This window comes from Rhinolophus hipposideros (genome assembly GCF_964194185.1).
Source record: "Rhinolophus hipposideros genome assembly, chromosome: 2".
Lineage (NCBI taxonomy): Eukaryota > Metazoa > Chordata > Mammalia > Chiroptera > Rhinolophidae > Rhinolophus > Rhinolophus hipposideros.
The window spans coordinates 83,268,349-83,282,753 of NC_138048.1; the positions used below are offsets into that span (position 1 = coordinate 83,268,349).

A 14,405-nucleotide genomic window follows, 5' to 3' on the forward strand; every position below is an offset into this window, starting at 1 on the left:
GCAAAGGTTGTGAACTCAGGAAGGCAAAGGAGAAAAATATATTTAAAACTATAAATAATAGCGCCGTTGTATGGTAAATTCGTGAGAGACATTATTTAAATGACCTGATTTAAACAATATCAACTTTTTCATTGTATATATACATTGTTTATATACAAATACATAATTTTGAATTTTTTCCCAAAATCACAGCCAAAGAATAAGATATTGTACATCTATGGTTTGTACATTTCTGAATATACAATTACCAAACTTCCCTTTGCCTCTCTGAATTTTATTTGTATTACTAAAGCAGTCATTTTTCTGATGACCCAAAACAAAAGTATTTGTCATGTTTGTTTGACAACTGGCTGGAACTTTTGTCACGAGTGGGAAAACGAGTATAGTGCTTTTGCTCTGGGTAGGGATGTTGCATACGTGTGCCTGTGATATGGCTGGTGGCCAACCAGCTGAGAGGGGATCATGTATTTCTCAACCAATAATGTGATCAAGAGTGCTTAGTGAAAACAAGACAAAGTTTTCTTTCGCATCACCTTCCTGCTCTAGTTTCTTCATCAAAGGAGAAATTTGGTAAATTTTCCTCAAGCACACATCAGTTCAATAACTCACACCGTGTTATTAGGTTGGAAAACCAAAATGCAAGAGGAATAAATGGATCCTGAGTGAGGGACAAAATGGCAGCCCTCAAAACCAAAGGCAAGGTGAGCATGGTTACTATAATAGACCACAGTCAAAGCAACACAGTGTTTCCCAGAAAATAAGACCTCACTGAACAATCACCTCTAATGCACCTTTTGAATCAAAAATTGGTATAAGACTCAGTTTATTATATTATATTATATTATATTATATTATATTATATTATATTATATTATACCGGGTCTTATAGTAAAATATATTTTATTTTTATTTAATATAGTAAAATATAATATAATATAATATAATATAATATAATGTAATATAATATAATATAATACAATACAATACAATATAATATGTATAATATAATATAATACTGGGTCTTATATTAATTTTTGCTCCAAAAGATGCATTAGAGCGATTGTCAGGCTAGGTCTTATTTTTGGGGAAACACGTCTTTCTGAGAACCCACTACAGAACCAGGCCCTGGAAATATCAAGATGATTAAAGCAATGTCTACTCTTTAAGAACAATTTGATATCGTTTCAAACAGTCATTTTAGAAATTCATCTTTGCTTTTGAGAATCACATTTTGTTTTTACCTTGGAATATCTTTTGTTTTATTTCCTACACCAAAGTTAAGATATAATTGTTATTCTGTTCAAAATTTCTAATCTTTAATTTGGGAGTGACAAAGAGTACAACGTTAGTCTAAGACAAAAATATATTTTGCAAATCATATGGAATTAAAGCTTGGTAAGTAGTCCACATTGGTTTGTGATATTTACTTCCATTTTTTTCAGGCAAAATCAAAAGCATTTTAAAGTGATAAGCTTGTTCTACATTTTTCCCCAAAATTATAGTTTATGGTTGACCTCAGAAACATGTTTTGTTTTCCTAATCTACTTTGGAAAAGATCTCTTCAGACAAATTACCAGTTTCATTTCCTCCTACTTTTTTTCTGTCGATTTAGGATATTTATTCAGTTAAGTGACAGTATTATCTATTCATTCTGTGTCAATATTTTGAATCCATTGTCTTTGAAATACATCAAAGGAGAATTAAATGGAAGATGGAAGAAATGCCTTCCGTGGTTCCTGTCTGGCTAGTATCAAGCTGGAGGAGGAAATCTATCCTAACAGACCTTATTGCCATCTGTCCTGTAGTGAGTGCTAAGAGCAAGTCCTGGTAGCCCTGGACAAACATTTGATCTTGCTTTGGACAGTCATCACACATTTCTTCATGTGCCTCAATAGCCCCTCACCAAATCATAGACTTTCGGAGCTCAAAAGGATAATCTAATGTGACAGTTCCTCAAAAAATTAAACCAGAATTGCCATATGAATTGCCATATGAGAATTGCCATATGATCTGGCAATCCCACTTCTGGGACTATACCCAAAAGAACTGAAGTCAGGGCTTACAAGAGATATTTGTACACCCGTGTTCATAGCACTCTTATTTATAATCACCAAATGTTCATCAACAGATGAATGAACAAACAAAATATGGTATATACATACAATGCAGAAGTATTCAGTCTTAAAAAGGACTAAATTTCTGATAAAGCCTGTAATAGAAATGAACCCTAAAGACATTATGCTGAGTGAAATAAGCCAGACACAAAAGGATAAATATTGTATGATTCCACTTACATAAAGTATTTAGAGTGGTCAAATTCATAGACAGAAAAATAGAATGATGGTTGCATTGGGCTGGAGGAGAGAGGAAATTAAAGAGTCATAGTTTTAATGGGCACAGAGTTTCAGTTGGGGAAGATGAAAAAGTTCTGCAGATGGATGGTGGTGATGATTGTACAACAATGTGAATGTACTTAATGCCATTGAACTGTATACCTAAAATGGTGAGAATGGTAAATTTCATGTTATATTAATTTTACCACAATAAAAATCTCTACCTTCATGGAGCTTACAATCTAGAGAAAGATAATAAGCAAATAAAAATGTAAAATTTTTAAAAAGTCCATTCTAGAGCAGCTTTTGGCCCATCCCCACTTTATAGATAAGGAGCAAGAGGGCAGAGAGAAAAGAGAAGAGTCTGCCCATGAAGTCCATCCAAGGATTTTTCCACTGAACCACACTTCCTTTTTGAGGTACTTCTATTACCTCTATTTTCTGAGCCATTCAATAATGTACCGAAAGAATAGGCTCTGGAACCTAGATTCAAATTCCAACTTATTTGCTTACTGGAAGTTTGATCTTGAGATTTCCTTCTCCATAAAATGGGGATAACAAGACATGCTTCATAAGTGTCCAATGTAATGTGTTAACCTATACCTAGGTAGAGAGTAAGGAGGGGATGAAAATTAGCTTCCTTTCTGCAAGTCCATCAAATGCCTTCTTTGAATTCGTTGCTTATTAATAAGTTATGTTCAATGTTTGAATATTTTCAATCTAGCAATTTCAGTAAAATAGTCCTGTGTTTGAGTTTTTATAAATCATTCTAGAAATATAGTTTGCATATGGAGAAGAATGGCTCAGTTGAAAAACCTGGGAAACGAGCCAGATACTTTTATTTGACCCTTATTTAGCTGGAAGAGAACTTTCAGTGTAAGTTTGGTAAATAATGCAAAACAAGTTTCTTTTTCCAAAAATTAAAGCCAACTCTTGATGTTTCTACTAGCTATTAAAAAACATCAAAGCCATATTCTATTTTTATTCTTAAGTCACTTATCTCTAAATAAAAAGTATATAATGGCATAGATTATATATAAATGACTACCCTGTGAAATGAGTTATACGTGTCTAGTCTCCCAAGAAGAATGGTGTGTTTCCCAGATCCAATAAAGATAATTAGAAAAATAGACACAGTTATCAACTGATAGCAGAGCATCACAGGGCATTAAAATTAGCACCACAACCCTCCCTTTTCCTAATTCCACAGCTTTCTCTAGCTCGACGGAACTCTGAGTCTAGTCATTTTGATTATTTCCTCTGGGTTCAGTACCCACTCCTACTTCCTCCTACCATATATAAAGATAAAAGAAACCAATTACTCCCATTTTACACAGATCTATAACAAATTTCTCTTTATAGATTTTTCCAAGGCTGTTTAGACGTATGAAAAGATTTGTCCTACCCCCAATTTAGTGAATTGTGTTGACTATATAGTAATTGCATAGAAATTAATGCCTTAGTTATGTTTCTGAGGCTGGATAAGTTATGTGGTCTTGTTAAAGATATATGCAATTTATTTGGGGTTGTCCATCCTAGCCCTGCAGAAATTATAGATGGCTCAGCTGGGGAGGCAGGTCCAGGCCACTAGACAATATGACTTTAAAGGAGGTAATACCACGTTGTAAGCAAACCATGGGTGTTTCATTTTGATGAATTTCAGTCCAAATCCTTCTTCTGAATCTTACTTGATTAAGTAACTTAAGCCTCTGTCCCTTTAACCTCTTAGCAAAAGTAGAGATAATAATAGATTACTATGAATTAAATGATAATTATATAAAACACTTAACAGAGCGATTAGTATAATAGTAAATACTAATATTAGTTATTCCACACATCAGCTTGCTCTAATATTTTAAGCAGTTCACACACACATAAACTAAAATCTTATCTTCATTTCTGATTATGGTTTTGCTTGATTTAGAATTTCCACTAGACTTCTAAAATATTCTTATTAAAGTAGTTATACTTTCTGAAACTTCATGATGTCATTTAAATTTAATACTATTTCTAATTTTAAAAGGTGTTCCAAAACGTTAATTGGTATACTTTCTAGATTTCTAATGGCTTTTTTAAAAGCATTTTACAACCATGAAACAAATACAGAAGAATTATTTTTTTTCTTACCAAGATCATAACATAAAATTACTGGCATCTGGACTCCAGCTGAAATACAAGTGGCTATCCTAAGGAAGAGCATTCACATCAGTAAATAGCTGTATCTCTCAAGCTAGATATGACCTTATGGAGTAATTAGTTAAAAGTGAGGTAAAATTTCAGTGTCAAAATTAATATTGTATTATTATATAATAATATATCATTTTCATGGGAATATCCTACTGTTCTTTGTTGCTCCAGAAGATATCAGAAAAAGTATAATAAAACATCATTCTTATTTTTTTGTTTGTTTAAGGGAAGCCTCTCTATGCCAAGCACTATGGTAGGTACAAAATACACAAAGGTTTTTAAGAAAGAGAAGAAGGAGAAGGAGAAAGGGAGAGAGAGAGAGAGAGAGAAGAGAGAGAGAGAGAGAGAGAGAGAGAGAGAGAGAGAGAGAGAGAGAGAGAACTTTGCCTTGAGATAAAACTACTAACAGAGTGGGAGCCAGGCTTCGTACTGTTGACATGGGACCTTACAGATAAATAAGGGGAGGAGGCTCAAATTATCCACATGGTAAAGGATTAGAATTGAAATTATCAGAATGAACTTATGTTTAGTGTAATATAGATAGAGATGGTTACATATAAAACATTTTAGGTATATATACATACAGGAGTTAGCGTACACCATACTTTCCTTGCTCTGTCAGCTGAGAGGGCCAAGGAGTAATGACACCCTAGTAGCCACATGCTTACCTTGCACCCAGATCTTGGTATCTAATACCATTCTCCAGTAAGAGGAACCAGAACTCCTTGGAGAAACAGCTGATTCTAAGATAGGGCAGGAAACATACAAGATGAGCCTGGAGCATCTTTTAGTGCCAGAAAGTAAGAAAGTACTTAAAAAACAAAATCACAAAAAAAAAAAAAAAAAAAAAAAACAAAATCCCACACACACAGTGATGGTGGCACATCAAATGGACATACAAGCCACCTGAAAGAGCTCCTACTGGCCAAAGCTGGACAAATGAGAACCAAAAAATAAAATAGTATTGAAGTATGAAATAAATATCCATAAGTGTATAGTGATAGAATAATTGACTAAATAATTTGAATGAAATAACTGGAGGAGGAAGAGACAAATCTGTGCAGAAGTAGTTATTCTGCCCTCAAGAGGGTGAAGCTAACTCCCCACTCCTTAAGTGTGGGGTACACATAGTGACTTTATTTCAAAGAGTACAGTTTGGAAAGGGGGGGAAGGGACTAACTTGACAGTGGAGAAACCTGGTAAACCCTATCTCTGTCAGGTGATGAATGACAACATCAGTAAGTCATAAGTCATGTTGATCAAATGTGCTCTTTGTATGATATGATGAAAATGGTACTTTCCCTCTGTGGTCTTCCTCCCAAAAATTCAAAATCTCAGTCTAATCCTGGGAAAAACAGACAAATCCCAACCGAAGCTCATTCCACAAAATACCTAACAAAAATATTCCTCAAAACTGTCAAGGTCATCAAAAACAGGGAAAGTCTGAGAAATTGTCACTGCCAAGAGGAGCCTAAAGATACGTAATGAATAAATGTCATGTAGTATCTTGAATGGCTTCCTGGAACAGAAAAAGGATACTAAGTACAAACTAAGGAAATCTGACTAAACTATGGACTTAAGTTCATTATAATGTATAAATCCTGGTTCATTACTTGTAACAAATGTACCATACTAACTTAAGATGTTAATAATAGGGGAAAGTGGGTGTGTAGTATATGGGAACTCTCTATACCTTATTCATATTTTCTGTAAATCTAAAAATGTTCTAAAAATTTGTTTAAAAATACTAACCACATTTTAATATGATTAGGGAATGCAGTTCAGGAAGAAAGGCATATGAACTGTGGGAGAAAAGTGGCAGAGAAAAAAAAAGAATTCCAAAATGCTTCTTAAAGATTTTAACCCAAAAGGAAGACCAAATGTGCTTGTATTTTGTATCATGTCTTGAAATTTACCCATGTGTATAATGTACATATTTTGGGTATTCAGCTTACAGTCTAGTAACACCAGTCTGTATAATGACCAAACAAAATCCTTTGATTTTTTAGTAAAATAAGCCACAATGTACCAAAAGGAAAGGAATAACAATCAGATTTGGTGGGTTATGGAAAGAATTTTATATTTAACAAAGCATGACCTTCTCTTTCTTCAACATAAGTCTAGGAAAATAAATAACCCTTTGGGCATCAATTGTATGAGTCAAACAGACCTTACTGACCCAGATACACTAAAATTACACCTGGAATTGTGTTAAACATTCATGCCTTGTGTGATTTTTTTTTCCAAGGTGTTCCCTACCCTTACAATGCTTGTCTCCCTCATATTTTTTTTTCTAAGTTCAAAACCTTCATCATCTTTCATGGCTCACCTCAGATATCTCCTCCCCAATGAGAACAACTGCTCATGTCTCTGAGTGGTCGTAATTGTGTGTGCCTCCATTATCTCATAGACTTAAAACAATTTTGTATAGATGTTTATAAACAATGCTTATAGATGTCGTTAATAGATTTTTTTTCCCACGTGAGTGTAAGCTTGAGAGTAGGGTCAGCACTATTCTTGCTCTCCACACAGTGTCTGACGTTCATTCATTTCTTCAGCAACTATTTACGGCATGCCTGCCATTCAATGCCGTTGAATGAACAGGAGGCAGAAAATGAGAGAAAAATTAGCAACTAAATGTCAATGTTGTTGGGAAAACTTTCCAAGCCAGGAAAGGTCTGAAAATAAGGAGGAGAAAAATATTGACACAGGTCAGCTTTCCTGAAAGCATTAACAGAAACCTTCTATCCCAGAACTGATTTATTTTTCCAGCCAGTGTATATGCTTCTAAGTTAAAGGGCTCTCCTCTACCACTTGGCCCATTTTATGTGATCTGGGAGCCCTGTGGTTTGTGTATAGAAAGCTGGTAGACTCAGAGTGAGGAAAATAAATATAATCAATGTTCATTTTCAAAAGAAAACATGAATGAATGGTAAGAATTTAGGGGAAGGAAATAGACAAAAACGTTTTTTTCATGGCAGAGGCCTAAAGTCCAACTTGTAACTGTCAAGCCACTGGATGGTTTCTTAGAAAAGAACTTTGTTTCCTTTTGAAACTTTCTACTAAAGCACAAACGTTGCTGTCTACATACCTACAATTATATATACATTATATTTATTTCCAATACCATTTTTGTGCGTGTGCTCTTATGTTATACTTGGTTTCCTATTTCTCTAGCATAGATTAATTTAAATTCAATTTTTTCAGAGAATCAGTGCCAAAAATATATTTTTAACTACCGCTGTCAAACAGTTTCAGATAGGGCCATTGTAAGCTGATATTGTGTTCCATTCTACCCAGAGGTCTTCTTTTCTCAGTAAGGCCTCCCCATGTGTTTCACCGAACCTTCAAGCAGTCTTCACATCGCATGATCCATTCACTCAGAGAATGCAGAAATAATTTCTGATTTTATACAAGGATATCAAATGCTCAACCCCAATTTTTTTTTTACTTCTCCAAAACAATTAGCTTCATGGAAAGTAATTCTCTTCCATACCAATGTTTCAGAATCACAGAAAGCTGTTAATATTAAGATTTCGGTATATATTTCTAAATTTGCCCGATGCCTTCTCAAATCTGTCATTGGCCATCCTCCCTTAACTCTTCCAAAGTCTTCCTGAAAAGCCTGCTGGGCCTTCACAGCTGATCCCTGATGGTGCACAGAGAAGCCTCCCGCCATTCTCTAGGGAACCAAATGCTCTCTCTCAGGTAGGGACTGATTCTGCCACCTTGCTAAGGTCCCTATCAGCTTTTAATAGACTCTAATCCATTCTATTTTTAATAGTAGGGCATATTGAACCTATTAATTTTTAAAATATTTTAAATGGCAGATTGATTCTGAAACAATAAATACCCGATGAACTGTTAATATGACTATAGATTTTAAATGCCCTAGCATGGCAGTGCCTAAAGCATTCCACTGTGGTATCAGCTCAGCTGAGTTCAAATTCAGTTTTTCTGGACCCCTGAGCATCATTCATATGTCCAGAAGCTCTCTGAGGAGCACCTACTGTGTGTCCCGTGCCAAGGTTAAGGTGAGCAGGACTGTGAGAGTGGTTCATTTAAGCTGACCCTCAAACGGGCTAAATGTCCTCATCTTTAAAATAGAAATCATAATGCCCATCTGTAAAAAATGAATGGTTCCTCCTACATAGGGCTTCTCTGCTACCACCTCCATGCTCTCCCACTTGCTTGTCCCTAAAGGATGACCTCATGAAGCTTCCCTGCTGAAGCTCTTCAAGATGAAATGACCTTCTGGAACCAGACCAGGCCAGTTCACAGGAAGCTACACCTCTGGCCAGAGTTATTCTGGAGGCTTTCTGTGTGGGCACCGCACAACCAAGAGAACAGTGCCCCTGGTTCAGGACACACTGTCTACTGCCCAGAAAATGCCTGGGTTTCCTCCATCCACTTGCTTATTCTTCGCAGGTTGTGAATGCAAGGTGCCCAAATCAGATGGAAATGACATGGGAGCTCCCTTTTTATTGAAAAAAGTTTTTTTTGTTTGTTTTGTTTTTTTCTCCCATGTGAGTTGCTTGGAGATTCCTCATGAACTGTTAATTAAAACAAGAAAACAATGGATAAAATACAACTTATTTAAAGCATCGACATTCAAATCTATATTCTATTAACTGGATCCACTCCCAACAAAACAGTTGTTTGAAATTATTAGCTGACAGTGTTAAAACAGAAGAACGTATTTCTAAAGGTGTTTGTGTGTTGAAATATAGAGCATAACTCGGGGAAGAATTTAATGTGTAATGCTATGTGTATTTGTTTCTAGATTCTGTTAGAAGCTGTGTAGCCAAGTTGTTCTTCACCTGCTCCCTAAAGGGTCATTACTGCCTATACAGCAAATCCAGTTTTATTCTCGTCAGCCAAGAACCACAGTCATGGATCCACATCATGCTTCTATTTCAGCAGGTATGTGTAATTTGTGTTCATCGTGGCTCCTTACTGAGTCGGTGGGTTATGAGTTCATAATCATTTTTACTGAATTATTCTGTGACCGAAGCTGATATGTAGATAATAGCAATACATACACATTCCATTACTAATTTTTAACAAAGATTCTCTATATTTTAGGATAGTTTCCTTATAAAAGACCCTGGATTACTAATCAGGAGGCCAAATCTGTTAATAGCTTGAATAGCCTTAGCTTTAAAAAAGAAGAATGAAAGGGAAATACTTTTTATTAAACAACAGGAACAACAACAGTAAAAATCCCAGCTTATTTGGGGGGATAGCTTTACTTATGCAGAGCTAGCCTTTATTGAGCGTCGTTCAATCTCCAATTATTTTTTGTGTCAATAGATCCTTTTCAACATTGTTAAAAAACTGGAACGCTACTGTTTCCCATAGAATATATGTATATAGGTAAATTTACATGAAAAGGAACTTTAAACTTAACAATGAAAAATTTGATGAAAAGATTTTAGCTTCAAAAGAGATTCATATTCTGGATAAAGAAGTTGTGGTACATATACACAATGGAATACTATTCGGCGTTAAGGAAAGATGATATAGGAGCATTTGTGACAACATGGATGGATCTCGAGAGAATAATGCTAAGTGAAATAAGTCAGACAGAAAAAGCAGAGAACCCTATGATTTCACTGATATGTGGTATATAAACCAAAAAGAACAAGACAAACAAATGAGAAACAAAAACTCATAGACACAGACAATAATTTAGTGGTTACCAGAGGGTAAGGGGGTGGGGGTGGGTGATGAGGGTAAAGGGGATCAAATATATGGTGATGGAAGGAGAACTGACTCTGGGTGGTGAACACACAATGGGATTTATAGACGATGTAATACAGAATTGTACACCTGAAATCTATGTAAATTTACTAACAATTGTCACCCCAATAAAATTAATTAAAAAAAAAAAAGAGATTCATATTTCGAAATACTTATCTTGAATACATTGAACTTTCACATAAAATTCAAATACAGATTACAAAGTGTTAGTGATGGAAGGGATCTTAGATATTATTTTTACAGCTAAGAAAATTACAGGGTAGAACTCAGACCCCTTGACACGTAATCCAGTTGTCTTTTCATTGCGGCCCTTGTGTTAAAAAATAAAATGAGGAAAAAAAAAATAATAATAAAAATAAATAAATAAATAAATAAAATAAAATGAGGGTATGCAGGAAGGAGCAGGGAGGTAAGAGGCAGAAGAAAACAGAACGCAAATGTGATAAGATGGTTAAAAATTAGGCCAAGTGACAAGATAGTGTATTTGCTTCTGTTAAAAAAATATTTCTACAGTAGCCCCTACAAAAGTCACAAACTAGATAGTTATGTTTCTTTATAAAGTAAAGGCAGACTTATTAAGAAAAAATAAATTTTAATGACGAACGTATCATAATCATAAAGTAGAACTATAATAATTAAGAAAAGAAACAGCTTAGATGTGCCTTGAAACCATCAGCTTTTCCTATATTAAGTCTTCTTAATACTTAAAAATATCTAATAGAGAACGCCTCACATTTTGATATGAATCAAAATGGAATATAACAAAAGCATTGCTCTTTCTTTTCTTGAAATAAAGGCCATATTTTTTTCTACTTTACTTACATTTTTCAAATAGTTTTTATCAGTGATTTTGTATTTGGTTTCATCTTTGGCTTTCTTCTTAACTGCTGTCAGTTTTCTGAAAACAAACCAAGAAAACTCACTTTTATTTTTGCCCCTGGGTCTTATTTTATTGACTTAGTCTGATTCTGTCTTTCTTTTAAGCAAAATCACCAAAAAGCATCTGTTTATGCTGCTTTTCTTCTTTGTTCATTTTACTACAATTGTTCCTTTCTTTTTCCACACTTTTGATATTGTGTGGTCTGGATGAGCTCTGACTCCACAATATCAATAAAAGATTTGAATAAAAATCAAATGTTTGACTTAAGGATTACAAACCCAGTGCTAGCCTTGTAAACTGGGCCAGACTCTTTCTCTTCTCTTTCAATTTAACACATTCATGGAGCTCTCAAATTCACTGATTCCAGTCTAAATGCTCCTTTTTGGACTGGTGATTAATTAAATCAGGTTCTGCTCTTATTTTAAATGAAAAATCATGCTCTGTATAAGTTTCTGATAATAATCAAGGATGTCCCATATATGTCCACATTATGGGTGCATAATCAATTTATCTGTTACTGGCTCTTAGCCTTTTATTATCCGTGGGCCACTTACTCGGAGTATAAAATTCTGCACCATTCCCCACTCAGTACAAGAAACAGATCATCTTGATGATGATGAGATTTTTCTGGAAGAAACTTACTAATTTTTATTTACTAAATAGAAATTTTGTCTACACAAACCACCTGGAGAGTCTCATACTTGTAAGTCAATGCTTAGACATCATTGACATAGAAAATAGCATTTTATAAGCTAATACCATTATTTTATCAATCATACCTCAATATAAAGTATAATATATATGATATATATACATATCGTATATATAATGTTTTATGCCCTTTGATGTTCTGTACGTTTTTATAAAATGGTTCCCTTGAATTACAACTTTCTCCATTTAGAGCTATATTACAACGTGTAAATGACTATTAAACATGTAATTGATTAGCAAAATATACAAACACAACTTAAATCTTCCTTTGAAAATTTTATTTTCATTGACTTAAATTAAATATACATATAAATGTGATTCTCTTTTCATTAACAATCCTGTTATCTAAAACTTAGAATATCTTAAAGCTCTAGGGATACTTACGCATTATACATTTTAGGATTAAAAGTGCTTTTGTTTCCCACATACCCACTCATACTTCATATTTGAGTAGTTGCATAATGAATACTTAGTTATCGAATTTCTAGTTTTCACGATCCACTCTGATATTTGTAATCTAGATTTAATTTTATACCTCAATTTTCAGATCTCTGAAAAAATAAGTATGAACATTTATATTAACCATTTTCCAATTAGGTAACATGCTTGGGAAATTGATCAAGGCAAACACTACATTAAAAAGGTTAAGCATATTTATAGAGATACCAATTGCCTTGAAAATCCTATTGAATAATTTTAAATTTCTGTTAAAAAATGAAAAACCTAAAATATATCATATGTTTGATCTGCAAGATAGATTTCTTTGTTGTTCTATTTAAATCTAAACCATGTTAAAGTTCAAACCAAGAAGCTCAAATAGTGCCTTGCAGTCAATCAAACAATATTATCTGGACAAGAAATAACATGTTATGTTTTTCTCATTAATGCCCCTTCAGAGCCTATTTCCGGAGCCCCTGTCCATACAGAGCCATTCTGTGCAATTTCTCAGATCTCTGTGGGAGAAGACCCAGGCAGAGGGTGCTCGCAGCTTTGAAACAGCCATGATGGAGTCCACATTTTTGCAGCAGAAGGTAAATAAATGCTTCTTTCCTTGGAACTGTTATTATAAACTTGAGTCAAGATTATCTTGAAACAGTATGCCTTTTTCTCAACAGTACATTTTTTTCCTTCTTTCCTTTACCTTCTTTTATCACTATCAAAAAAACCAAACACTTATTAAGTAATGATTTTCATGTCGTGCTACAGTGGACTCAAGACCGAGTGACATTAGTAACAGGGTCATTCATTGCCTCTTGTGACTTTGTTAAATTAACATTTGTTAAGTGGAGCACAGGGTGCCAGATGGTGAGCCCTGGCTCAACAAAAGACCACAGAAAAATCAAAATAAAGAAGTTTATTACTCACAGGTCCTGCAGGAAGTACGCAGCAGGCCTGACGGGAGGTCAAGGCAAGGTGCAGACAGAGAGAGAGGCAGGACCAGGGACACATGCCTTTATTTGGGTCTGTAGATAGAGTGCTGTGAGGTTCCCAGGCTAAGGCCACATTAGTCAATTCAAGTCAAAAAGAGCACTTTTTGGTAAGCCCCACAGGAATCTTCTCTAAGGGGCACACAAGGGGAAGGCCCTGGGAAGCAGGGGAGACTTCATCACAAGGGCTGTTGGGGAAGTCATATCAGAAACTTATATTTGCTTGTGACTCTGCAGGCTGTTAACTAGAGCAATCACTTACATTAGGATTCTGGTGTCAGTTTAAGGCCCGCACGGGTGGCTTGGCCAAACAAAACAGATACTGAGGCAGCAACATCATGGAGTAGCTAGGCTAAACTCTCGACATTGCTGTTTGAGGTTCACACGCTGACATAATATACCCATTCTGAGCCACTAAAAAATTACACACATGGTATGGATTAGAAAACATTTTACAAAAGAAGACCATGGACTCTAGGATTGAAAGGAAAAGAGCATCAGGGAATTGGGCTTCAGGTTCTTCAGTGCTTTTCATTTCTTCCCTCCAGACTTCCTCTCTTGTACTCCCCTTGTACTCTGCAACCACCACAAAGCAAGAAAATGAAAGAAAGGTAAGCAGGAAGAGAGAGAGAATGGTCAGGGTGAGAAAGAACTCTGCTGAGACAGGCAAGTATGATTTGAGACACAGAGGATTTTAAGAGTGTGGAAACAGGGGCATAGCTCACAAGACAAGGTTGGTCAAGACCTCCTGAGCAGACCTCTGAATTAGGAAATGACCAGAATGTGGAACTGCACCCATGCAGTTGATAGAGTGAAACATACATTGATGTAGTCAGATTTGCACATGAGGAAAGACACAGGGCTGGGTATGGAGAGAAGAATTAAAGGAAACCTAACTGGAGACAGGAAGATTACTTAGGAAGCTGTTGCTATAACCAGATGGGAAATGAAGACCGGAACTGAAGCTGGAAGTCATAGGAAGAAGAGGAATTCAAGAGCTGTTAAAGAGATAGAATCCACAGGTATTGGTACCTGATAAGGAAAATGGAAGAACCAAGGATGACTCCAGATGCATCATATGGCCAACTGGATGGTGGCACCATC

At 35.2% G+C, this 14,405-nt stretch overlaps 1 protein-coding gene across 3 annotated transcripts in view; it reads left to right on the plus strand.

Moving 5' to 3' along the window:
- Positions 1–14,405, plus strand: part of VEPH1 (ventricular zone expressed PH domain containing 1) — a 208,968-nt gene that overhangs the window by 147,535 nt on the left and 47,028 nt on the right. For all 3 annotated transcript variants that reach the window (XM_081029347.1, XM_081029346.1, XM_081029348.1), the window contains 2 exons: positions 9,304–9,443; positions 12,771–12,905. In XM_081029347.1, coding sequence (XP_080885473.1) covers positions 9,304–9,443; positions 12,771–12,905 — 275 coding nt within the window. The remainder of the gene's footprint in view (positions 1–9,303; positions 9,444–12,770; positions 12,906–14,405) is intronic.